Source organism: Lissotriton vulgaris, chromosome 7, assembly GCF_964263255.1.
Source record: "Lissotriton vulgaris chromosome 7, aLisVul1.2, whole genome shotgun sequence".
Lineage (NCBI taxonomy): Eukaryota > Metazoa > Chordata > Amphibia > Caudata > Salamandridae > Lissotriton > Lissotriton vulgaris.
The window spans coordinates 1,115,326,360-1,115,351,052 of record NC_141695.1 but is presented as its reverse complement, the minus strand read 5'-3'; the positions used below and the strand labels follow the sequence as shown (position 1 = coordinate 1,115,351,052).

Below are 24,693 nucleotides of genomic sequence, written 5' to 3'. Positions count from 1 at the left end.
AGAGTCCCCCAGAAATATGCTTAATTTTTTAATGTTTGATTTAATTTTTTCATTGTTATTCCCATGTTTAGCAAAACTGAATTAACTTTTAATCATTTTTAAAAAATCAAGACATTTGTGCTTTTCATAACTTGCCTCCCATTTTGAAGATATTCATTAAATAATGATGGTTGCTTACCATCTTCATTTTCATCAAACACTGGTACTTTACTGGAGTTGTTTGCTCCCATGGTTTGATTCGGCCGGTCTGTGTCCTGCTATTACATTCTCCCAGAATCCATAATGAGTTGAAAAATGTTCATGCCTGCACAGCAGAATTACGTAAGCCACATCCTATGGAAAAAAAGATTTAAATATAACATATGTACATACTAATAATATGATATATTTGAAGCAGTGCTCATGAAAACTAATGATCATAGAATGATGATATGAATGAGTTTGAAAAAATAATCAAGGATGTTTTGTAACTTTCCAACTGATATATCGAAAGATTTGCTACAAAGGCTAGATTTGTCAAGGAATGATGCTAAAGGTAGTCACACCTGCCTGCTTTAATTTAATGGCTACAGCAATAATGTTAATGTACGCTGAATCCAATCTATGATGAAAACAATCTGCATACCACAAAGCCTTAAAAGTAGCATTTATAAAAAAAATTCAAATTAGATGTAATATGGTGAAATCCCACATCAAGCAAAAAATCTATTAACTTGGCAGTAGGAGGTAAAATATCACGGTCAGGGGAAATACTACCTAGAAATATATCAGATAATGCATAAGGAATATTAACAATAAACTTCATACTAACCTGTGTCTTAACCTCTGTACAAAATCTAGATATATGTGGACAAGTAAATAACATGCTTTAAATCTTGTGGCAGGGGTTTCCATTTCATTAATGAGCCAGGTGTTATTAATAACCTATTGCAAACAAAGTACATTTTTGTGTAATATTGGCTTCTTTAGATGATCTGTAAATTTTGCTCCTTAGTCTATAACAGGGTTCTCCAATGTGGATCCTGGAGGGCCAGATGCATGACAGATTTTTAGCATATCTTCATTTAGATTAATGTAGATATCATGAAAATCTGGCATGGATCTAGCCCTCCAGGACCGGCACTGGAGAACCCTGGGCTATTACAACAGGCTACAGACCAAACATGTAAATCTTCCTCCTTTTAAAATTCAATAGCAGTTTTAATTCTAGTTTCACAAGGGGAGAAAAGATGTTTATAAATGTATCATTTTTAATAGAACATTGGAATCTTGAGCTCTCCATTGAAAACAATAGAGTGCTCCACAATTCTAATGGCCAATAGAATCTGAGAGCATCGATATTCCAATGTTTGTTCACATCAACATTCCAATGTTTGTTCACATCAACATTCCAATGTTTGTTCACATCAACATACCAATGTTTGTTCACATCAACATTCCAATGTTTGTTCCCAGCTTTTGCTGTGAACAAAAGCCTCACAGAGCCCAGGGGGATTTCAACCCCCTTGTGCTGCATGAAGCCTTTGTTTTACAAATTAGAACATTTTACCCTCTAGGGCGGAATGTTCTAAAAGCCTTACAGCCCTCCGTTGTGGGCTCTACTGGCCATTAAAGGCCCACTTCCTTGTTAAAGGCCTTCGGCTCGGACCTTTAATACTGAAGCAAGCCTTTAATGGCCAGTAGGGCCCCCTACAGCAGGCTCTAATGCTATAATATGAGCTTTTGCATCCTGTTTTATGATTTTCAGTAGAGCAAATGGGAAAGCACTAGGACAGTCTCACAGTTCTCCTGCACAAATTGCATTCCCTTAAATGAACCTTGGATACAAAATATAATCCAGACATTGCAAATGTAGCACCTTACATCACATGTGTTTACAACGCAATCGTTACAATGCAGTCGTTACAACAACCACGTTATTACATTAAAGAACATTACAACGCAAGTCGTTACATCGACTTGCTGTAGGGAGCGTGCTGGACTTACGAATAGTATCATTTACTATTCCAACTCCAGTCTGCTCAACAGTAGGGAAGGTGTTGGAATAGTAAATTATACTATTCCTTAGGTTAGCGCGCCCCCTACAGCAAGTTGATGTAACAACTTGCATTGTAATGTACTGCAATGTGACAACACAGTCGTTGTAACAATTGCGTTGTAATCACGTGCGTTGTAACGCATGCAATGTAATGGCTGTTTTCCCTTATTGCACCATTATCAAATCTTTCATGAAATCGAAAAATACATTTTGAAAGGTCTCTGAATACTTCTGTCCACAAATGTGGTCAATGCCAAAACAGAAACCTAATAGAACAGCATACAGACTGTTAGGAAATTCACATAAAATGCAGAGGGAAAGGGCTTCACAAAACCAGGCAGCCAGTTCTGTTTTTCAGGATGTGTGAACATTTCATGCTGCCTTTCAAAACACTTTTGAGAAAGCTTGGGGTGGGGCACAGTCCTACGAAGGAAGAAGGAAGGAACAGGAATCCACAAACTCCCCATATCCTGAAATGCACTATATTTATCGCAACAACATTGGTAAACAAATAAATCAGAAAAGGAAAATCTGGTGCGAAATTAAAAGCAGCAAATTAATTTCAATATTTATATAGGAATAATAGGTCTAGAGAGCTCATTACAAGTCACCTTGGAAATTGATCGCATTTTCCCAGCCCTGGAGATGGAAGTACCAGTGAATTCACTGGTGGGGAAAATTCGATTCTAGTCCCATTAGAATTAAGTGACCACTCCGAATGAGGGCTTATGTAGTTTGGCACAAAATTAGACATGGAACGACAGGAATCTAACTTAGATATAAATTACTCTGACAAATAGGGTGTACCAGGCATCTCCATGGGTAAGTGCTTCTTAGCCTATCTAATGCAGTCTCTAAACACCATTTTTGATAAAGTCAGCAGACGTTGAATTATGCGAGTGATGTGTGATTCCATAACTGAACACCAAAATACCTTGCCGGCTACTTTTCAAGATGACGCATACCTAAACAATAGGAAACACACCCAAACACAATAACCATGGACCATTGACCGCTGATCAACAAGAAACCCAGAATTGTATCCAGATTTTGAAATCACTTCTGTACCATGAAAATGGTTGGAATGTGCTAAAGAAATGCAATTAACTTAACATTAAATTAGGTAACCTAAAATAATTCCTCATAATCGTACCTGAGGTCTGGGGCTCAAACTAGAGGCCTACACTGGAAACTGTTTACTTCTGGATATAGTTTGTGTCACCTGAGGAGTGGGGGAAGCTGATACCGACAGCCTATGTTTTTGGGTGTGACATGGAGAGGATTTTGCCTTAGCATTGTGCTCCCCTGGGATTGAGGGTTGGTCTGTCGGTTGGCAGAAGGACACAAATTTCTCTGCAGCGTAATTCCGCATCAAAACAAGATGAAATGGAGGGTTCTGGCCGAAGTTCTGAAGTTTAGTTTGTGTTTTTGGGTGGAGCCCCAACTACGTTTTGTTGCAGTGGTCAACGCAGAAATAATTGGCATATACAGGCACATGCATCATCCATTTTTGCGTGCGCAAACGTTGCGATTCGCAAAAATCGGCCATTTGCGCCTGCAAAAAGGGCATTTCCGATGCATCAAGGTTCAAGGCACTTGCAATTTGAGAATTCACAAATAATTGTGATTTCTCAATTGCCATTGCATTTAAGGAATCGCAATTTGCGATTCCTTAAATGCAATGCAAGAACCACTTTAAAATAGCGATTTCGCTATTAGGGGGCGCAAATTACCATGAAGTTGAACTTGATGGTAATTAGCAAAAACTGTGAAAAATGCACTAAAGTGCATTTTTCAAAGTTGGAGGTTACACACACACACACGCCCTTGGGGCCTGTGTGTGTGCAACATGTGGCACAGAGCAATTTCAGGGGTGCAACAGGGTGTCCTTAGGACACCCTTGCACCCATGAAATTGAATGCGCAATTTGCGAGTACCTATTGGTACTCGCAAATTGCACATGCAATCTCCCATTCATTCCTATGGGCCTGTAGGCCCATTAGAATGAATAGGAAGCCAGTCGCAATTAAGGAATGTTTAGGAATCACTATTTTATTAGCGATTCCTACATGCATACAGGCAAATGCATCAAAAAAAGCTTTTGCGAGTCCTTAATTGCGATTATTAAGGAATTGCAATTAAGGACTCTCAAAAGCCTTTGCATGTAGGAATCACTATTAAAATAGCAATTCCTAAACATTCCTTAATTGCGACTCGCAAATTGCGAGTCACAATTAAGGAATGCCTTCCCATTCATTCCTCTGGGCCTACAGGCCATAGGAATGAATGGGAGATTGCATGCGCAATTTGCGAGTACCAATAGGCACTCGCAAATTGCGCATGCAACTTCAAGGGTGCAAGGGTGTCCTAAGGACACCCTGTTGCACCCCTGAAATTGCTCTGTGACACATTTTGGGCACACACAGGCCGCAAGAGCATGTGTGTGTGTAACCTACAACTTTGAAAAATCCACTTTAGTGCATTTTTCAAAGTTTTTGCAAATTACCATCAAGTTCAACTTCATGGTAATTTGTGCAAATTGCGATTCCTTAAATGCAATCGCAATTTGAGAAATCGCAATTATTTGCAAACTCTCAAATTGCGAGTGCCTTGAACCTTGATGCATCGGAAATGCCCTTTTTGCAGGCGCAAACTGCCTGATAGTCCATAATTGACCATTGTAATGCAAAAAGCAGAAGAACAATTTTCGAAAAGACTTGGATAAAAGTAGACAACTCTTATCTACTGTGGTTGCATGAGTCACAAAGAATAAAACGACTTTGAATAAAACCCTTAAGACTGCATACTTTCTGTATGAGTGATGGAGGCATACCACGGAGCATAGACAGCTCTACAGTAGGGAAGTGGGCTTTTGTGGAGCTAGGGTGACGTTTGTTATCTTTGAGACGATAAACCACAGCCACCTTGACGGCAGCGATGGATATACACGATTTACTTTAGTGATCTATTCCTTGTACTCTGCAAACATCTGGTAGCTTTGCTGTCCGTCGCTGACAATCTTCAGATGCTACAGGACAAGGGTTACTCCGTCGTCCTGGTGCTTCTGGATTTGTCAGCGGCGTTTGACACTGTGTCACATGACATCATGACCTCCAGACTAGTTAACATCGGTCTGGAAGGCAAGGCTTTGGCCTGGCTAAGGAGTTTCTTCAGTAAACGCACCCAGAGAATCATTTTGGGACCATACCAATCAGAGGTGGTGGCGATCTCAAAGGGGGTGCCACAGGGCTCGTGTTTGAGCCCTACGTTATTTAATATCTACGTGGCACCCCTAGCTAACATCATGAGATCCCACGGGTTCATTCCAGTATCATACGCAGATGATACCCAACTCCTCTTCCCTTTTAAAATCATGACTCCCGAGGTGCGTGACTCCTTCGCCCGGGGGATGAAGGAGGTGGCACGCTGGATGGCAGCCAACTTCCTGCAGTGCAACGTCTCCAAGACCGAGGTTATGCTCTTCGGAGAGGCCAAACGTTTATGGACTCCGGACTGGTGGCCCCAAGATCTTGGTCCCCTCCCTGAGCCCAAAACGGTGGTAAAAGATCTGGGAGTGAAACTGGATCATGAGCTCACCCTAACACAACAAACTAATCAAGTGGTGGGTTCATGTTTTCATGTTATTGGTCTTCTCAGGAGAGTATTCCCTCTGCTACCGGATTTCACCAGGAGAACGTTGGTCCAGTCACTAGTGTTAAGTAGGCTAGACTACTGCAATGGTCTGTTGCTGGGTGCCAATGAGGGTATCTTGGCTAGATTGCAAGTTGTGCAAACACTGCTGCACGACTAGTTTTAAACGTCCCGCCTCGTACTCCCTCAAAACCATTGTTGGCCAAACTGCACTGGCTCCCGGTAAGGCAGAGGGTGATGTTTAAGATCTGTTGTGTCATCCATAAATGCCTTATGGGAAAGGGTCCTGGCTACCTCACTGAAAAATTCATCCCTTATGTCCCATCTAGATCCTTGAGATCAGGAGATCAGGAATTGTTATGTGTTCCTAGGGCCATGAAGGCTAGAAAGGGGGGTAGGGCCCTATCTGTAGCCGGCCCTAAGTTGTGGAACCAACTCCCGAAGGAAATCAGAGTATGCAGGGAACATTTCCCTTTTAGGAAGAAACTCAAAACGTTCCTCTTTAATTATTAGCTGGTTTAGGGCTTTGAATTAAATTATGACGAGTTGCTGTTCTTTAGTTGCTGCCAAAGGCGCGGAGATACTCCTCCGGGAGTCGATTCACAGCGCCATACAAACATGCAAATAAATAAATAAATAGCTGAATTGATATCGGCCAAAGATGAGAGCCATTGGGGCAACTCGCATGCTAAGTAATATTGTGTTGGGTAGTCTTGGTCACAGTTCTGATCTATGGAGAGCCCAAAATTCAATTCAAGTCTGTCCTGGTAGGTGTGAGTGGATATAATTGATTCAAACAAACCTATTTTCAGGCCCTGGATGTCCATTGATTCTTGGAGTTATGAAGGAAACCACAGTGCTCCAGTTGTGAAGCGTTTACGCAAGGCCTAGAACAGCGAGTATGAGTAACTTCTCAAATAAGTTCATTGCAGTTTCAAGGTGAGGGTGAAATCCAAACTGATCATCCCTGAGGTGGGTTGAATAGCAAGAGACACAGGAAGAAAGATTAGAGGACATTTGTGATGCATGTGAGCTCAGCGTAAGCTTTGTGGATTCAGGTATTGAGAATGAGCACCATGTTTCTTCAATGAAGAGCATGAAATTGTGGTGCTTGACCTTCTATGCGACAGCGCCTATGCAAATAGAGGCATCGTGGACAGGCCTGCAGCTGATTCCAGTGAACGCAAAGGATCTCATCAGGCGGGAACCTTCATGAAGTCATTATATCTTTTGAATCAAGGCTACCTAGAAGAAGGGGTCACAACAAACCATCATGAAGCCTGTCCACATGTAGGAAAATGCTTAGATATATTAGGGAATATTTAGAAAAAAAAAAGATGAAAGTCTAAAGAACATTACTAGGAGCAAATTCACAGTTTCATATTCCTCCATTATAGCCACCATTCTGAGCTATTTCAGAAGCAGAAAATACACACCTGCAGTCAACATAAAGACAGAGCTTTGGCTTGCATGTGGATTTAAACCCATAGCTCTTTAGCAATAGCTCTGTTCTTTAGCTCATGGTGGATGGGAGTCATTTTTACCCCTTGTAACGAGCAGAAGTGACGCAAATCTTACATCGATTACAGAATCTCATCCTTCCCAGGTGGATTAAAAGAGAGACAGTACGGCTTTCAGAAATAATATAAAAATATGAGAACAAACGTTTGGATAACTGACATGTTTTCAATGATAATGTTGTTACTGTCACCAAGACTAAAATGGAACATTTCTATTAAATAATGCCCACAATGATACACAACCTGCAAGGAGAACAGTCGGGTTGAAAGCAGAGTGTATTCATAAGCATGTAAATGCTGGATTCAATTACCCGTGCTCAAGCATATGTAATCAGGCTATAATCAGCAGCAGGGGATTAAGGCAGCATCAAAACCCATGACACTGAAAGTCAAACTGCCAGAGATGGTACTTCAATGGCATGCCTTAGTGTTTTTATGGGAATTCTTCGAATACTGATTTAACATGTTTTTTGTGAGACAATCTGCGGGCAATGCATGAATATATTTATGAGACTTGAAATACCAATATAGAAATGTATCAATACAAAATCCTCTGCAACATTATTTGGAATGGGCACTGTTTGTCGGCAGGTGCACACCATCCTGGTAAATAAAATACACTCCTTGGGGTGCACCTTAATTGATAGTTGAACGAGGGATGTCAGAATCTAGAAAATGATTAAAAAAAAGGCAGTAGTGGTACCCAGTCAGTCATAATGTTCCTGCTGATTATAGATTTTCGGTCAAGGTGATTTTTATACATGAATGGAAGACCAGAGCAGTTCAAGTGCAAAAACATGCTGGCTATTCATTCAAATGCGGCACAGTTTTGCCATTCATGAAACCACGCATTGAAGGGTTTTATATTTTATAAATGAAGGGGCAGCCCATTGAGAAGGGAACTAGATAGAGCCTTGAAAAAAACCTATCTGATAGTGACTCGCTGTCCCTACTATCCTGTACAAACTGTGAGAGAGAATTATCCTCCAGATTAATCAAAGTGCCGTTTTGCGAGTCCTTAATAGCGATTATTAAGGAATCGCTATTAAAGACTCGCAAAACGGGAAGCATGTAGAAATCGCAATATTTTTTGCGATTTCTACTGCTTCCTTATTTGCGATTCGGTAATTACTAATCGCAAATAAGGAATGGGTTTCCCATTCATTCCTATGGGCCGGCCCATAGGAATGAATGGGGAGTCATTCCTTATTTGCGATTAGCAATTAGCGGATCACAAATAAGGAAGCGATTTCAAGGGTGCCAGGGTGTCCAAAGGACACCCTGTAGCACCCCTGAAAGGCAAGTGTACACTGGTGTTGCGCACACACATGTCCAAAGGACATGTGTGTGTGTAACATACAACTTAGAAAAATGCACTAAAGTGCATTTTTCTAAGTTTTCGCTATTTACCACGAAGTTACACTTCGCGATAAATAGCGGCCCCATATTGCGAATTCCCAATTTTAAAAAGGTTCATGAACAGCATTTAAGGAATCTCTAATTGAGTTTCCTTAAATGCGATTTTTCGCAATTTAGCGATTTCTATAATTGTGATTTTTGCATTTGGGATGATGAATCCCAAATGCAAAAATAGCACTCGCAAAAGGCCAGATTCTCAGAATCTGGCCCTTTGTGAGCCGATTTCAGCTTGATGAATCTGGCTGTTAGATCCTGGTGGATGGCCACAAACTGGTTATAGTTACCTTAAGGCACGAGTTGTAGTTACTTGAGATCACTATAACTGGTGAATTTCAGTGGTTTTTACATGTTTAATGCATTACGATTTAACTGAGATTTTCACCTAACTATATCACTATATGTATGTGTGTGTGTATATATATATATATATATATATTCACTGAAAAAACCATAGGTTTCAGATTTGTTATAGTTAGGAATTAGCCTTTAAAAAACCTTTGAAATTCACTTAAAAAAACATAGGTTTCACACCAGTTATAGTTAGCTGAACATTTTACTCATACAAAACCATTGAAATTCCCACGTTATAGTTAGTTGGACTCACTATATCTCGCGCGCCCCCGCAATCCACTGCTGATGATGTCACATATTACATCATTCATGACATGGTCAGTGACATCACTGATGACATCACTGATGACATCTCAAATGACATCACTGATGACATCATCCATGTGATAATATAATGCACCTCCTCACACTCTAATCTAACCTTTGATACATCCAGTGTTGAATACAGACTACCATTCCTTAAACCATTGACACACCAATACTAGTTACTACATACGCACTCACTGATTCCTAAGTCTACACACACATCCATTCATTCACCCATACAATCACTCATACATACAGTCACTCATCAATACAACACTATCATATGCACTCATACACCTATACAGACACTGGCACACTGCCACTCATCCATGGAGTTACTCACAAACCTAGTCAGTCATGCAAAAAATCAATCACACTCCCATTTTCTCATCTATACTGTTATACACACATAACCTTACTTATTCAAACATATACTAACACATACTTACTCTCTTTTACACTCACTGATACAAATACACATTGATCCATACAGTCACTTACCCAATCACAGACTCTCATGTATAGTCATTGATATATGCTAACTCTCACATGCACTGTGTTTTACATATGTACTTACTTGGACATGTAGCACTGAGATATCCATTCACTCACCAACACATCCATGCACACAGTCAACCGCCCATACAGCTGTTTCCACGTGCACTCTTGAACCCATACACCAAGTGAATCAACTGCTCACACATCTATGCACAGAGTCACACACCTCCCAGCCACTCCCACACACACTCACCCTCACATACAAATACTTGGGCAACCAATCAATAACCCATATAGCCACTGATATAGCTACTAATCAACACATGCAGCATGTTACACAACAACAGACATAATGATGCACACATACAGACAGTTTAGTCACTAACCCATGCATTTAGTAAGACACATTTAATCACTCACTCATACAGTCAGTCACGCACCAACTAAATCCTACATCCAGACACTTATACACCCACTCATTCTTGAATATGTAAAACATATTTAAACTTTACAGTAACATACAAATGATGTATAGAACTTTACAGAAACACACAGACACTGGATGATGTCATCAGTGATGTCATTTGAGATGTCATCAGTGATGTCATCAGTGATGTCCCTTTCGATGGGTCTCATCAGGAACTCACGGTGTGAGGCAAGATGGCCGTGGACTGTCCACAGGAGTAAGACGCTACTGCTACTCTCTCCCAGCAGGTTTTGAAATGGAGGAAGTTTCGCACAGACATGCAGCGGTTTGAAAGACCTGTTCCTTTCTGTTCTTCTATTTAGTGAAAAGAATGGCTGCCAGACCACCCAGCAGCAGTGAGGACTCAGATAACTTCATTGAGGAGGAGCCTCCTCAGCCCAAGGTGAAGGAGCACTTTATATGGAAATTCTTTACCATACCACCAGGTGAAAAAAAGGTTAATGCTCCAAAGGTGGAGTGTAAAATTTGCCAAACAGTTCTTTCACGGGGTGACCCTAGAAGAAAGTACAGTTTTGGCAACTCCACAATGATTCGGCATGTCCAACGGAGGCACCCCCAGAACTATGCCCGGGAGAGTGTCAGGGACCTGGCACGTAATCCCCCAAGAGATGGCGCCTCAACATCCACTGTAGGAGCAACAACATCATCCGTGAGAGGAAGACCTGAGCAGCTGATCCCCAATATTCAGCCTGTTTTCAATGATATCACTATCAAGTGTAAGCAGTGTGATGAACTGCTTTGCTACGGAGAAAAGAGTATAATGAACATTGTACGCACAAGGGAAAACCACTGCTGCCGTCCCCAGCCCTAATTTTTCCCCTTTTTTTGCTCCTGTTGAGCAGTTTGGCATTCCCTGTTTTTGTTTTTGTTCAGAAAAAAACATAAAAAAGAAGAAAAAAAACAGTTCTTTTTAGAACTACCTCCAATTCTCCAAAAAGAGCTGTATTCTTTACAAATTCAAAAGGAGTGAGTGAAGTGGAGTGTAGTCAGAGAGCAAAGGAAAATGAGTGAGGGAGCAAAGAAAGGGACGAGAGGGGAAGGGAAGTGAACTAGGGGGACTGAAAGAAAGTGAGTGTGGGAGGTGAGTGAGGAGAAAGGGAGTGAACAAGGGGAATGAGGATAAGTGAAGAAAACGGAGTAAGGGAACGGGGGTGTGGTAGGGTAAGAGAAGAGCTGTGATGTTGAGGAAAGAGTGGTGATAGAGAAGGGATAAAGGCAAGTGAGACAAGGGGAGTAAGGGAGTGAGGAGACAGAGGAAGTGAAGGAAAAAGTGACAGTAGAGGACTGAGTGAGGGAGAAAAGAAAGAAAAGTGATAGAGTGTGGCTGAGTTATAGGGAGTAAGCATAACAGAAGAGGAGTGAGAGACTAAGAGGACGGAGAGAATAGGGGTAACAGAGAGAAAGTGAGGAAAGGGGAGTGAGTAAGTTAGAGGACAGAGGATTGAGAGAAGGAGTTACTGAAGTGGAGTAAGGAGAGTAAGGGTAGGGAAAAGAGTGAAAGAGTGAAAGAAGGGAAGAGAGAGGAAGAAAAGTAAAGGAGAAGGTCTGAAAGAAAGTGAGTGTGGGAGTATGGCTGAGTTATACAGAGTGAGTGTGACACAAGAGGAGTGAGAGACTAAGGGGGGGGTGACAATGAGGCTAACAGAGAGAGAATGAGGGAAGGGGAGTGTAGAACTCAGAGACCAGAGGGAGTAAGAGAAGGAGTTAATGAAGTGGAGTAAGGAGAGTAAGGGAAGGGAAAAGACTGAAGGAGCGAAAGAAGGGAAGAGAGAGGAAGGAAAGTAAAGGAGAAGGTCTGAAAGAAGGTGAGTGTGGGAGTATGGCTGAGTTATAGGGAGTGAGCGTGACAGAAGAGGAGTGAGAGACTATGGGGACGGAGAGAATGAGGCTAATAGAGAAAGAATGAGGGAAAGGGAGTGTAGAACTAAGAGAACAGAGGGAGTAAGAGAAGGAGTTAATGAAGTGGAGTAAGGAGAGTAAGGGAAGGGAAAAGACTGAAGGAGCGAAAGAAGGGAAGAGAGAGGAGGAAAGTAAAGGAGAAGGTCTGAAAGAAGGTGAGTGTGGGAGTATGGCTGAGTTAAAGGGAGTGAGCGTGACAGAAGAGGAGTGAGAGACTAAGGGGATGGAGAGAATGAGGCTAACAGAGAGAGAATGAGGGAAGGGGAGTGTAGAAGTAAAAGGACAGAGGGAGTAAGAGAAGGAGTTAGTGAAGTGGAGTAAGGGAAGGGAAAAGAGTGAAGGAGTGAAAGAAGGTAAGAAACAGGAAGGAAAGTAAAAGAGAAGGTTTGAAAGAAGGTGAGTGTGGGAGTATGGCTGAGTTATAGGGAGTGAGCGTGACAGAAGAGGAGTGAGAGACTAAGAGGACAGAGAGAAGAGGGGTGACAGAGAGAGAGTGAGGGAAGGGGAGTGTAGAACTAAGAGGTCACAGGGAGTAAGAGAAGGAGTTATTGAAGTGGAATAAGGAGAGTAAGGGAAGCGAAAAGAGCGAAGGAGCGAAAGAAGGTAAGAAACAACCCTGTTTTACCAAATGTGGACATTGTGTGGATTGGACAGAGAGGATTAAGAAGTCACCAATTGATACCATTGATAAAATCCTTTATGCATCTACCACAACCTGACCTTATAATTGTGCACTGTGGTGGAAATGACCTGGGCACTTTGACTGGGGTAGGTCTGGAAATGCTTTTAAAGGACATCTTTGGGCAATTGATGTCACTTTTTTCCAAAACCTGCCTTGGTATTTTCTAATATATGCCAAAGGCAGAAATGGAACTGGTCCAACCAATTTTGTCCACAGATTGAGAAAGCAAGGAAACATGTGGATAAATTTGTTTCTGCTTTCCTCTGAGACTATGGTATGGGTTCCATATACCACAACAACTTGCGTTACAACATGCAAGGATTCTATAGGAGAGATGGTGTACATTTTACAGATAAAGGGAATAGAGTCTTCCTCTTGAATTTGAGCCTCTGCATTGGAACCTACTTGTAGGTACAAAAAACACCCACATAACACAACAGCTCTTTTCAGAGCTAACTTACCTCTAAGCACTCTAAAATATTTTTTTACTCTATTTTTTTACACTTTTTTATCCCGTGGTGCGCTCAGGGTGCGCGTACCGGAGAGCGCACCTGGGAACGCACCCAGCGCTTACCCCGTGAAAATTAAAAATAAAATAATAATCGTTTTTTTGCCCTTCAGGGTCCTACTAGGCCCCCCTCAGAAAACCTAGGGGATCAGGGGGTGTCTACCCTGCCCCCTTTCAATCATTTCCCCTTTTTATTTCCACCTCAAGTGTCTCGATTTTACCGAGACACAAGATGGCAGACTCTCTGGACTGTTTAGAATGTTGACAGACATCCGACAGCCAATCACCTTTCCGCTCGCGCACTCCCGTAGCGCGCCGGGTGCGCTCCCCGGTACGCGTACCGGTGAGCGCGCCTATTGATATATATGTGTTTTTGAAGTCAATTTTCGTAAAAACCACTGGAGCATATTTCAACAAAAATAGCAAAGGCACATCTGCGTACCAGTCCCTACAATTTTGCAAAGTTTGGCGTAAATCCGTTCAGCAGTTCGAGCTGTAGCCGTGTCAGATCGTCCTATGGAAAATTGCATGGGGAAAACACGTTTTGGGACCCCCCTTTTTTCTCAGCCCCCACTTCACGAATCCCCCCGAAACTTTCAGGGAAGGAGCGGAGCGGAGCTGGCCAAAATGTTGGGAAATTACACGCAAATTCCTCAACCAGCGCCAAAGTTATTCCCAATAGAATGTTGCGGATTTCCTATGGTAGCTAGGTCCTAACTATAACTACCTACTGGCGACCGCCAGTAGGTAATATATATATATATATATATATATATATATATATATATATATATATATATATATATATATATATATATATATATATATATATATATCCAACAGAGAGGTCGGCGCGAAGCATCAATGGCCGCTTGCAGCGGCGGGCCCGGATGGGATCGCCAGTCCCAAAGTATTCCACCACACTCGTTCACCTTTTCGTAAGGAACGATGTCCAGGCCAGCAATTAAGTTCAAAACTGGTGTTTATTCACAGCCCACTCAACGCGTTTCGGGAACAACTTCCCTTGCTCACGAGTAAATGTGTCTGTTTACAATCCAGTATTTAAAAATATGTCATGTGATCGTGGTTACAACAAGCATAATAAACAGACTACCAGTTCATCGCTCATCTGGAGCTGTGAAGACAGATTCATCATTCTTGTCAGCAATAGGTGGCAAAACATATCGTGTCTCGACATTACTCTTCTTATATCACCAATTCTTTCAAATACCTTAATAAATCATATATTGGTATTATTTTAAAAAAAAAATTATAAAGTTCATTAAGTCAAAAGCGGGACTAGAGCCTCAAACTCTCATCCTTACAGTGCAGCTAAGACCTTACGTCAAGTCTCTGTGCTTGAGCTACCAAAGTCCTCAGCCAGTTGGCTGTTCTGGTAGGTTTAAGGCACCTGACATTCTTAACAGTTGTGCCGCTATTAAGTCTCATAACAGCATGATTGAGACACTGCATAATACTTCTGAAAATGAGAAAGTACATTAAATTGCATGCACATTGTTCTCACAGACATATACATGAAACAATTCTGCAAATACAGTACTGAATATGTTCCGTATATTTGAACCCCAGTGTATATATATATATATGTCTAACGCAGTGATACGGCAAAACTCTGCCAACCGCCGCGTGGTGGAGATTTTTCTTGCGCGCGGCTTGCCAACTTTAAGTTGGTGAGCGCAAGCAAGTATTTGCGTCGCCTAGCGTGAGTTTCAGGTGCTAGAATGCCACCAGGCAAGATTTCCTTAATACTTGCAGCAGGTCGCGACCATTCTCGTTGAGAAAGCTGCCTCTCAAGTAGAAAATCTACTCAAGCAGCAGAAAGAAGCAGTGTCCTCTGGTGCGCACATGGTGCTGTTCACGCTGATTTTACAATTTGAAACAAGGTACAGGTGCTAAAAATCAGCATGAGCAGCGCAGAATCCTGAATTCCGCCCTCTCGCTGAACTCCGCAGAATCTCGCACAGCTTTTAGGTAACTCCGCGAAATGCCATAGAGTGAAACTCTGCAAGTTCCGCACATCCCTAGAATATGCCCCTCTGCTTTTACATGTTAACATGAAGAGTCCTCGGTATGTTTAGCTGGTTAGATACATCCTGGAAAAGTTGACTTTGAGTTTTTTCTTGACTTGGTGTCGCCTGGGGTTTGGTGGATCGAAAGAGAATGTGAGTTCCTGATATTGGAGCACGCTAAGGGAAAGTCTGAAGAAGAGTTTGTTGATTCCTAAATTTGCGTTGTGAGCCAGAGAACGCTCTTAGTGCGCAGCACCTGCATGTAACGAATATTCGAGATACTCTTGATGTAGCTCGGGAGATGTGATGGATGGCCTACTTTGTATGTTCTTGCGGTTTCAGCCTTGTGGCTCCTAAATGTAATACATGGATTTCTCATGCTGATGTAATTTCATATTCATTTCCATGGCGAGGCCTGCATTCCTACTCTTTGCACATTACCAGCAAGTCTGAAAATAATACATGCCCAAGTTTGAAATTAATATTTGACGTAATTTATTAAGGTAAACAAATCTCCCCCTCTCCCGGGATGTGAAGAGGGGTCCTTGAGTTTCCCAAATCTTGCAGATATTCAATGGCCTTGGGCTGAATAGGGACTCTTGAAGGGTTGTGAGTTTCCTGGTCACATGCCTGATTTGACGTTGTTTTGTTATTAAGTACCCTGCTTAGATTACACACATTGGCATTCTGAAATATTCTCTTCCTTCATTTACCGAAAGATTTTGCTTCCAACTTTAGTTTATTAGAGACTAGCTTACCCGTCACGCGTTGCTGCGATCTCAGAAGAAAGGAAATTCAAGGAAACTCGTTATGATAACATTAAATTTACATTGTGTCATTGTTATTGAAACGTATTCATTTTATTTTTGAAAACATTTCTAAGTGTGGCTTGAGCAGTGCGTCCCCGATTGGCTTCCAATCTTGATTCTGGTTGCTTGTTCGTTTGAGAAGAACGTGCTTGAGCAGTGCGTACTCGATCGACTTCCAATCTTGATTTTCGTTGCTCATTCGTTTGAGAATTACGGGCTTGAGCAGTTTTTATTCGGACAGCATCTAATCTTGCTTCCCGTTCCTCGTCTGTTTCTGAAGCTCGTAATGCCTTTTTCTTTCAAGCTTCTGCTGTAGATTGACCAATCGATTTCCGTTTGGGGGTCATAACGGTCGACGATGCTCGCAAATTCACTGTCTATTTCAGTATTCGAAAGATTATGAGGGCCCTGGGGGGCTGATTTAAAACAAAATTGACAGAAACCTTTGCGGGAGTGTACTCAACAACTTCTCAAAGTTTCATGGCGATCGGATGAATGGTGTAGTAATGCATAAAGGACAAACAGACAGACAGACATACTTTCGTTTTTATATATATAGATGATGAATATAAGAATAAAAAAATAAAACAAATAATGATAGTGTTTCGTAATAGCATGTGACTGTCATCTCACTACGCCAAGCCCTTCGAAGCACTATGGGGCAATTTACGAGTGCCCCGGGATAGTCCATGTTATTTCCCTTTTCTGGAGTTACTGTTATGTTACCAGGAGCCTGGTAATATCAGGGAACTGGAAATTGGAGTGATTACCAGTGTTTGGGGAATAAGAAACAGAAATATGCGTTTCTGCGCGGATCCTCACTTGTTTGCATGGGTAGTTTGGCTGCTATTAACAGCCGAGATCTCAGTGTGAAACTCCGCTGCTGTCCGTCCGGAAGGGGCCAGCAACCACCCTTACCGGCGCCCACCCTGTCAGACGTAAACTTGCCTCATGACCAATAGAGGACAGTACTTCCGCAACTAAGTAATGGAACTATACTTTTATCCCTCCCATCCCCAATGAGGAATAACGATGTAGACCCAGTGTAATTTTAAGGATTTCTGGGGCCCACAGAAAGAAATATTTTGGAGCCCCTGTTAGGAACACCTTTGAATTGTGTTCCCCATTTTTTGCTAAATCAAGCCTTATCTTGCTTTCTTGCTTTCTAATATTAAATTATACATTAAAGATAAAGATTAAAAAATGCACAGAAGTGATATAGAGAGAAAGTTCACTTCCCCAAAGGAGGCGCTTGGAATGTGGGGGCCCTGGGCCTGCCCACGTTGCCCAAGCCTTAAAACGTCTGTGTGTGCACCCAGATCAAACCTGCCTGTATCCTGATTCCGGCTAGTTTGATCTTCCATTTACCACTTGCCACGGACCGGAGGTAAATGGAACTAGGGTGTCGGCGGGTTTGTGTAAGAATGGCAGCGGGGTTGGTGGGTGTAAGCAGGCTGGATACATTCTGGGGGTGTTTATGGGAGCATGTGGTGCTCTCCCATGCTCCTGGAAGGGGATGGGTAAGGACAGTGCTGCGCTTTCGGCCCCTGCTCAATGTCCTCACAATGTAACCGTGTGGGTGCAGAATCATACTTGGTAAAAGCAGAGCAGACCCAGTAATGTTGGTTGCAGTGACACTAGACTTCTGAGGGGCAACACCCTACTTAAGGAGCGTGGTGCCTTTAGTGGCAGAAAAGGGCCGCCCTGGCAGTGTAGGAATCCCTTCCGGGTCGGGAGACCCCGAAGGGGGGCACAACAACCAAGCAGACCGGACGCGCATCAGGAAGGGAGAGGAGAATGACCCAGGAAGTAATTAACGTTTGGCGGGGGTTTAAAAGACAAAGGGGCGGTAGCTTCGCCCTCTTTGTCCACTTTCCTGCTCGGGGTCGGAGGTCGCGTCGGAGTTACCCACCCACCCATCCCTAAAGGCAGTGCTTTGTTAGGCGGGGTCCTGGCCAAGAGAAATGACAGAGACTCTGTTTGTCGGTGGCACTTTTGGTCCCAGAACAGGTCTGGAAGTCGGTCAGGGCTCCGGGCTGGCGAGGGAGGGGGCTGACCTGCTGGTGGCTCCGGACTCTCTGGCTCTACCCAGGAAGCCAGTGGTTGTCACAAGAGGTGGCAGATTATTTACCTGCGGCTCTGTTGACCGGGGGCGGTCAGCCTAAGGAGAGCAGGCTATCTTGGTTGGGGCCTGCTGGCACAGCCCAAAGGTCAAGCATGAAAATGTATAATCTTTAGTTATTTGGAGTGCTGTGGTGTTTTGAAGCAAAATATATTAAAGGATGGTCACAAATAAGTAAAAAGACGCCAATGGAGTAATTGGCCGGATCTGTAAGTTAATAAATGTTTACACTGTGAAGACCAAAACTGACTCAGGTGTTCCTATGAGTGGGGGAATGGTGGTGGGGGACAAGTGCACTTTGTATGCCATCTATCATGGTTGACTAGCGCAATACCCCCTCCTCGCCCGGAGATACCACTCCACTGAGCTTGTCAGCGACGGCTCGTGGAGGGAGTTACGGTGGGGCAGGAGGGCGGGGAGGGGGAGGGGCAGGGCGGAGGTTGCTAAAAGCCGGCATATGGATAATTGCAGGTAAGTAAACAATTTAATTAATAAAACGAATTTCGTAGCTCGCACTGCATTGCATTTTGCGATGCAAGGCGCACTACGAAATTCGTTTTATTAATTAAATTGTTTACTTACCTGCAATTATCCATATGCCGGTTTTTAGCAACCTCCGCCCTGCCCCTCCCCCTCCCCGCCCTCCTGCCCCACCGTAACTCCCTCCACGAGCCGTCGCTGGAGCTTGTACTCGGAACTCTCACGAGGCTGCGATGGCTGGACTTGTTTACTAGTACAAGATGCAGCATTACGCAGCGCAGCAGCTTGACACAGGGCTGGAGTGCCCTTCAGCGCTAGGTCAAGAGTTCGGGTGTGACGCAGGAAAGAAATAATCAAAAACTACGACCATCTGGATGAGAGGCCTGTGCGTAATGTGCCTCGAACAACTCCCAGTGGGCAAATGAATATTCCAACTAACGCGTCATCGAGATCGCTATTAATTGGAACCTGTGGAAGAGCCTCAGTAAAGAAGCCAGGCTGTCGAATGGGCCTAACGCATCAAAGGCCTTAGTTAGGTTCTTTGAGCACGGAAAAGGCACAAGTACCCGGAAATGATTCATAACAACTGAGTTATTATAAAGCAATGTGTCTCTCAATATCATGGCCTGTAAAAACGTGTATCATAAATAACAGCCTTTAATGTTTTCGGGGGATTTTGAACACATCAGAGCTGTATTAGGTTAGCTACAGTTTTTGAGTGGGTGTTTCATTTTAACTGAAGACTGATAGACTGCACGTTGGTCTCAGTGGCACATATAGTAATCCATTGAGATATCTCACTGGCTTGGATAAGGGTTCATTTGCATGTGTGTGCTGGGCCCCTTTGGCACTAGTAAAATGCAAGTCCAAGGGATTTTAGGAATCTTTTGAAAATAAAATACAAAACAATCTAGATTCAACACCTTCTTAGGCAATCATGGGGTTTAACAAGCAGCCCACAAAGAGGACCCGCATCAGAGGCCATCTTTCCTTTCATGGCATTAGTCCACACCCCTTTCATTATATGGTACTGTCTGAAGTCTACCACTTACTTATAGAAGACATTCTTGTACACTGTTATTGTTATCTCTCAACATCCATGGATATTTCACTTGAAATGCACATTGCATTCACTTCTTTTCTGACTGTGAATCTGTTTGAAAACGTTCCCCCCATGCTGAGGTAGTGCAGTAGGTTATTCCCTGCTACAAAAATCTACCCGTGTATCTTACGCAAAATCTGCAAATAACACTTAAAAACCTGGAAAGCGTCACTGCTTCCTGGAAGAAATGTTAAATTGTCCTAGCTTCATTTAATAGGACAAATTAAATTAAAAGGAAAGCACTGCCATTAGCCCATGTTTTTAACATCCTCACTCCCTACTGAGCGCATTTTTATTAGATTTCATGACATGGTAATTGATAATCATTTGTGAATGATAAATTAGAGGATGCTCATTTATTGGGAAAAAGCCAGTCGCTCCTTGAAGGTATATACCTAGCAAATGTCAATTTTTCCCATTGGATCCTTCATCTGAATAAACCCCAAAGCGTCCCATTTTTTCAAGCGAAGTGCTGGACATAAACTGAATGAATTTAGCAGTTGAGATGGGATGGACTGATCTCAGCTTTGGGATGGCAGAAATTGATAAGGGGCCTTTACAGATGGCAAGATGCCCAGAACCCATACAAGTTGTAGTCAGATAGTAAAGCGAAATGAACAGAAGTATTCGTAAAGAGCATGTTCACCCAAGGGTATCTTGGCGCTGAATAACAGATGCTTATTGTTACCCAGCTCAATGGTACTCCTTTTAATCGACCTCAGAAGGTTGAAAGGCTGAGTGGACCTGCCAGGATTTGAACCTGCGAGCATGAGGTCAAACACAGGCCCCTACAGTGAACGCATTAGTACACAAAGCCGCCAGACCTGGCGCCTGAATGTACAAGTATCAGAAAAACAAAGGATCCGAGCTGTGGGTTTTAAAGGAGTTTCTGTTAGCAGCCAGAGTGTGACTTTGCAATCTAAAAGTGAGATAAGAAGGTTTACTACAACTTCAATAGACCCACAAAAACAATCCAAAGGCCAAAATAATACTGGGTGCTCTGCCAGGTGACTGCTGCGTCACAGAGAAGTTCTGGTGCGGTATAGTGGTGGAACTACGCAAGATGCTGGGGTGAAAGTTACAAGACTTCCTCCCTATTTTATGAGCAAATTACTTCACGGGAGATCCGTTGTGAATGACGCTCTTAGGGATTAGGCCTACTAATCGCCAAAAAGACATATTTTGATGAGATAGATGCAACCAGTCTGGTCAAACCTCAGGGGCTCGAGGTGGGCCTTAGCGTGCTGTGTTGTGCGGGACGATCATTGTAGGGTAGAATCTCATACAACTCTGGAGCCAACAGCCTAGTGAGGGGACTCCCGGCCTACTGGACGAGAGCAGAGGGTAGGAAAATGGCACCTCATTGCACTCTTAGACTGAGGGCAGAGGGGAGGGGTCGCCAGTGGTGTAACATAGGACCTTGAAGCCCCTGAGATGTGGGTGCCCTAAGCTCGAGGGGGTCCACTCAGCACAGCACCCCAATTGAGGTCGGAGGGGGGCCCTCCACGTACCTTGCAGGGGGGGCCCTCAAGTTTCGTTACGCCACTGGACGTCCTCATGATAATGTGAGAAAAGCATGAGTACCACAGCCATAGAAGATTAAGGGGACTATGACAGGTGCATGCTGGAAGGAACCCCCTCAGGAACTTTGCTTCATTCTGTAGCGAACGTTTCCAAATATTCTGAACACATCTGTGAGTATAACTTTTGCCTCGATGGTCTTTATTGCGTTGCAAGTAGACCAAGTAGAAACAATTTAAAGAGTTCTACTAATTGGTATTTTGATGTGATATAAATACATATGAAATAAAACCCTTCTTGAGGTGCCCTGTCCCTCCTATCATCAGGCACATTGGTGCAATCCAGCATTAGCAGTCATATTTAGCCAGGGGCGTAGCTTCGGGGGTGGGGGGTGGGTTGTTTGGGGTGTTACACCCTCTAATAAATGTATTTTCTGGTAACTAATTGGGTGCAGGTGCTTTTAGCCGGGTATGAGTATGGAGAGAATATAAATCATTGAGAAGGGAAAATTGAATTCCTGTGCAGAGCCACAGCAATACAAAATATGACAGATAAGACAAATGGATCAAGAGATTTAAAAAGACTGAGAAGATGACATTGAGTTTAAAATCCCTATATTTATTTATATAGAAACTGAGGGGAAAATACCTCCAATGATTATTAAAGGTGCGACTTTGTGAGGAATAGTCTGCGGCTGTTGAATGATCATTAAAGGAAACAATTTTGAGAGGGGAAAAAAATCAATGTCTCAACTGGGAGTCGCAATTTGAGAGCTGGCAAGGTTCCATCCTTCTGCGGTCGATAAGATGAGCACTGTAAAACTGGGCTTTACCTCCTCTGTTTGCAAAGCTCTTGGACTCTACAATGGTATTTCAGCGACAAACCTGAAATAACCAACAATACAATGCGGTGCATTTCTTGTGCTGTTAGCTGTATGGTCCAATTCAGGGACTAAGCGTGCTAAAAGTTTTAAAAAACGTATGTTCGTTTAAATGTATACTTTTACACTTGCATTTTGCTTTTTCACAGGGTTCCGAACTGAAACTACACTGTTTGTGTTTTTACCTCAGTGCACCTTGTGTGCACAAGCTGACTCATAAATAACCTCTTCCAAGTTCTGATACTGTTAAATCCCACAATCTCACCTCATCTTCACAACTGTGGGATTTTGTTTAACTTAATATTAATTGATAACGACAATGCATATAACATACAACACAACCTGAATTGTCTTTCGTGCTCAATTAATGGGTGGTGCGAACGTTCTAAGTGCTCGGTTTATCCATCAGGGAAGATAAAACGTCAAGAAAGCCCCCCAAAGTACACCTCTGGGGCCTGCCGGTTACGCAGAGGTCTCTGCAACTTGTACAACAAAATAAAACGGGCTTTGCTGATCCCCATTTTAAGATGGAGTTGGCTGTTCACTTTTACTCTTGTTGGCATGTTTTTTTTAAAAAACAAAAAAAAACTGGATTCCGCAATATAAGGTTCATGGTCATTTCCACTTTAGGGAAGGGTCTATTTTTTTATTCCATCACACTGTGCCCAAACAGTTGTATCCTTTTTTAAAAAAAACTCGGCTGCAGAGAACATGATATTCTCTTAAACTTGCGCAGTGCACACCACCACTTTAACTTTCGCACTAACGTTCTGATGAAACGTGCCCCAAACTAGAGCCTGGGTAAGGTACAAGGACCATTTTGTCACTCGAGAACGCCACCCCGCCCTCCCACCTTTCTCTCCCTGGAGCCCTCGCTGAATTCCAGTGAAAATTATGAAGTTGTTGAATGCTCTTTTAATCTAATCATCCGCCGAGGCCTCTAATTAAATTACTTTGTATTTGCTCAGCCAGTGCCTATTTCGCAAACTGCAGTTTGGATGGATGCACATGTCTTTTTCAGAAGTTGAATATGTTGATCCATTTTACCCTGCATCCTCCAATATTTATCCAACTTCACACTTTAGTATAGCGCCAAGCATTTTAAAGCAGAAGGCGCCTTTTTAAAATTCTTTCTCGCTAGTCCGCATTTTGAAGGCTTCGGTGTCTTTTGTTATTAAACTAAGCAAACAGTCTCAAAGATGGGACCGTGTATTCGATTTCGAGGACACAAGGAATCTTTAATAACTGAAAGAAATGCTAATTGCAGTTGCTTCTTAGCTTTTCACCAGCACTCTCTAGCTAAAAGAAATAAACACAGCATTTTGCGAGCCTTGCAAAAATCACCAGAAAGAATACCTATTAAAGTTATTAAATTACATAAACAGGAAAATAGCTCATTCGCAGCAAAGTGCGGCTAAAACAGAGGTATTCCAATTGTACATCATCTAGGCAAAGCAAAATTGCAACTCTTTCTCCGCACCCCTCCCCGGAGCAGTATTTATAATGAAAACTGCACTTAATGGTAGAAATTATAGAAACGTTCCCAACTGCATAAAAGTTATGGCAACAGCTAAAGTAAATCAATAAAATAACGACGAGCATGTCAGGGACACCCCCTGCTTAAATAATAATGGAAAAGTCCAAGGTTGTGCGTGGCTTCGGAAACCTACCTGTGCTGGAAGGTGGGAGAGCAGGGAATTTATGACCCGTCAGCAATAGCAGCAGAGCGGGCTCCTTTAGAATGGATGTATATATCCTATAGGACGCGGCGTGGGAAATCGTACTGATGCAGCGGGCGGGGGGCGAGCGGGTACCCCTCTGTACGACCACAGGGGAAGCTGCAGGTGCGGGGAGGCTGAAGTCTCAGGTACAGGGAGTGAGATGGTCCTCCGGCCGGAGCAGCGCAGCTCGGTTGCAGCGGCAGGAACCTGTGCTGAACAAAGACACCGCCAGAGAAGTTCTGCTTCCTTTCAGCGGGGCGCCTGCTGCCCCCTGGAGGCCAGAGGAGGGAAGTGTTCAGCCCTCTGCTGAATTGGAAACTAAGCGAGAGATGGTAAAGGTGTAAGTAAATACAACGCTGCAGGTCCACAGAGGGCGCCCAAAGGAGGACAAAAGGGGCGTTCACCAGGACATTTCCATACCCATTTTTTTATGCTTTGGAGGAAAGGACCGGGGAAGAGGACCTGGGCAGGGTAAATTCTCAAGTCAGCCTGCACTGCATTGCATTTTACATTACGCACATTGCTGCTTTCGAGGAATTGTTTCATTTATTAGAGGCGGGGCGAACAGGTGAGCCCTTTGTTCCCACTAAGTATGAATTACACGTCGTAGTATGGTTCGTTTTATCACGCCTCAAGATGCCAAAGTTGCACTAAGTGTACTTTCAACAG

The 24,693-nt window shown here is 43.0% G+C and overlaps 1 protein-coding gene across 1 annotated transcript in view; it reads right to left on the bottom strand.

The window, feature by feature from the left end:
* LOC147703006 (serine/threonine-protein kinase 32A-like) overlaps positions 1-24,060 on the bottom strand; it is a 717,281-nt gene extending 693,221 nt beyond the window's left edge. The window contains exons 1-2 of the mRNA XM_086928864.1: positions 23,974-24,060; positions 179-333 (exon numbers count right to left, since the gene is read on the bottom strand). Coding sequence (XP_086784990.1) covers positions 179-230 — 52 coding nt within the window. The 5' untranslated portion in view covers positions 231-333; positions 23,974-24,060. The remainder of the gene's footprint in view (positions 1-178; positions 334-23,973) is intronic.
* Positions 24,061-24,693: the final 633 nt, after the last annotated feature.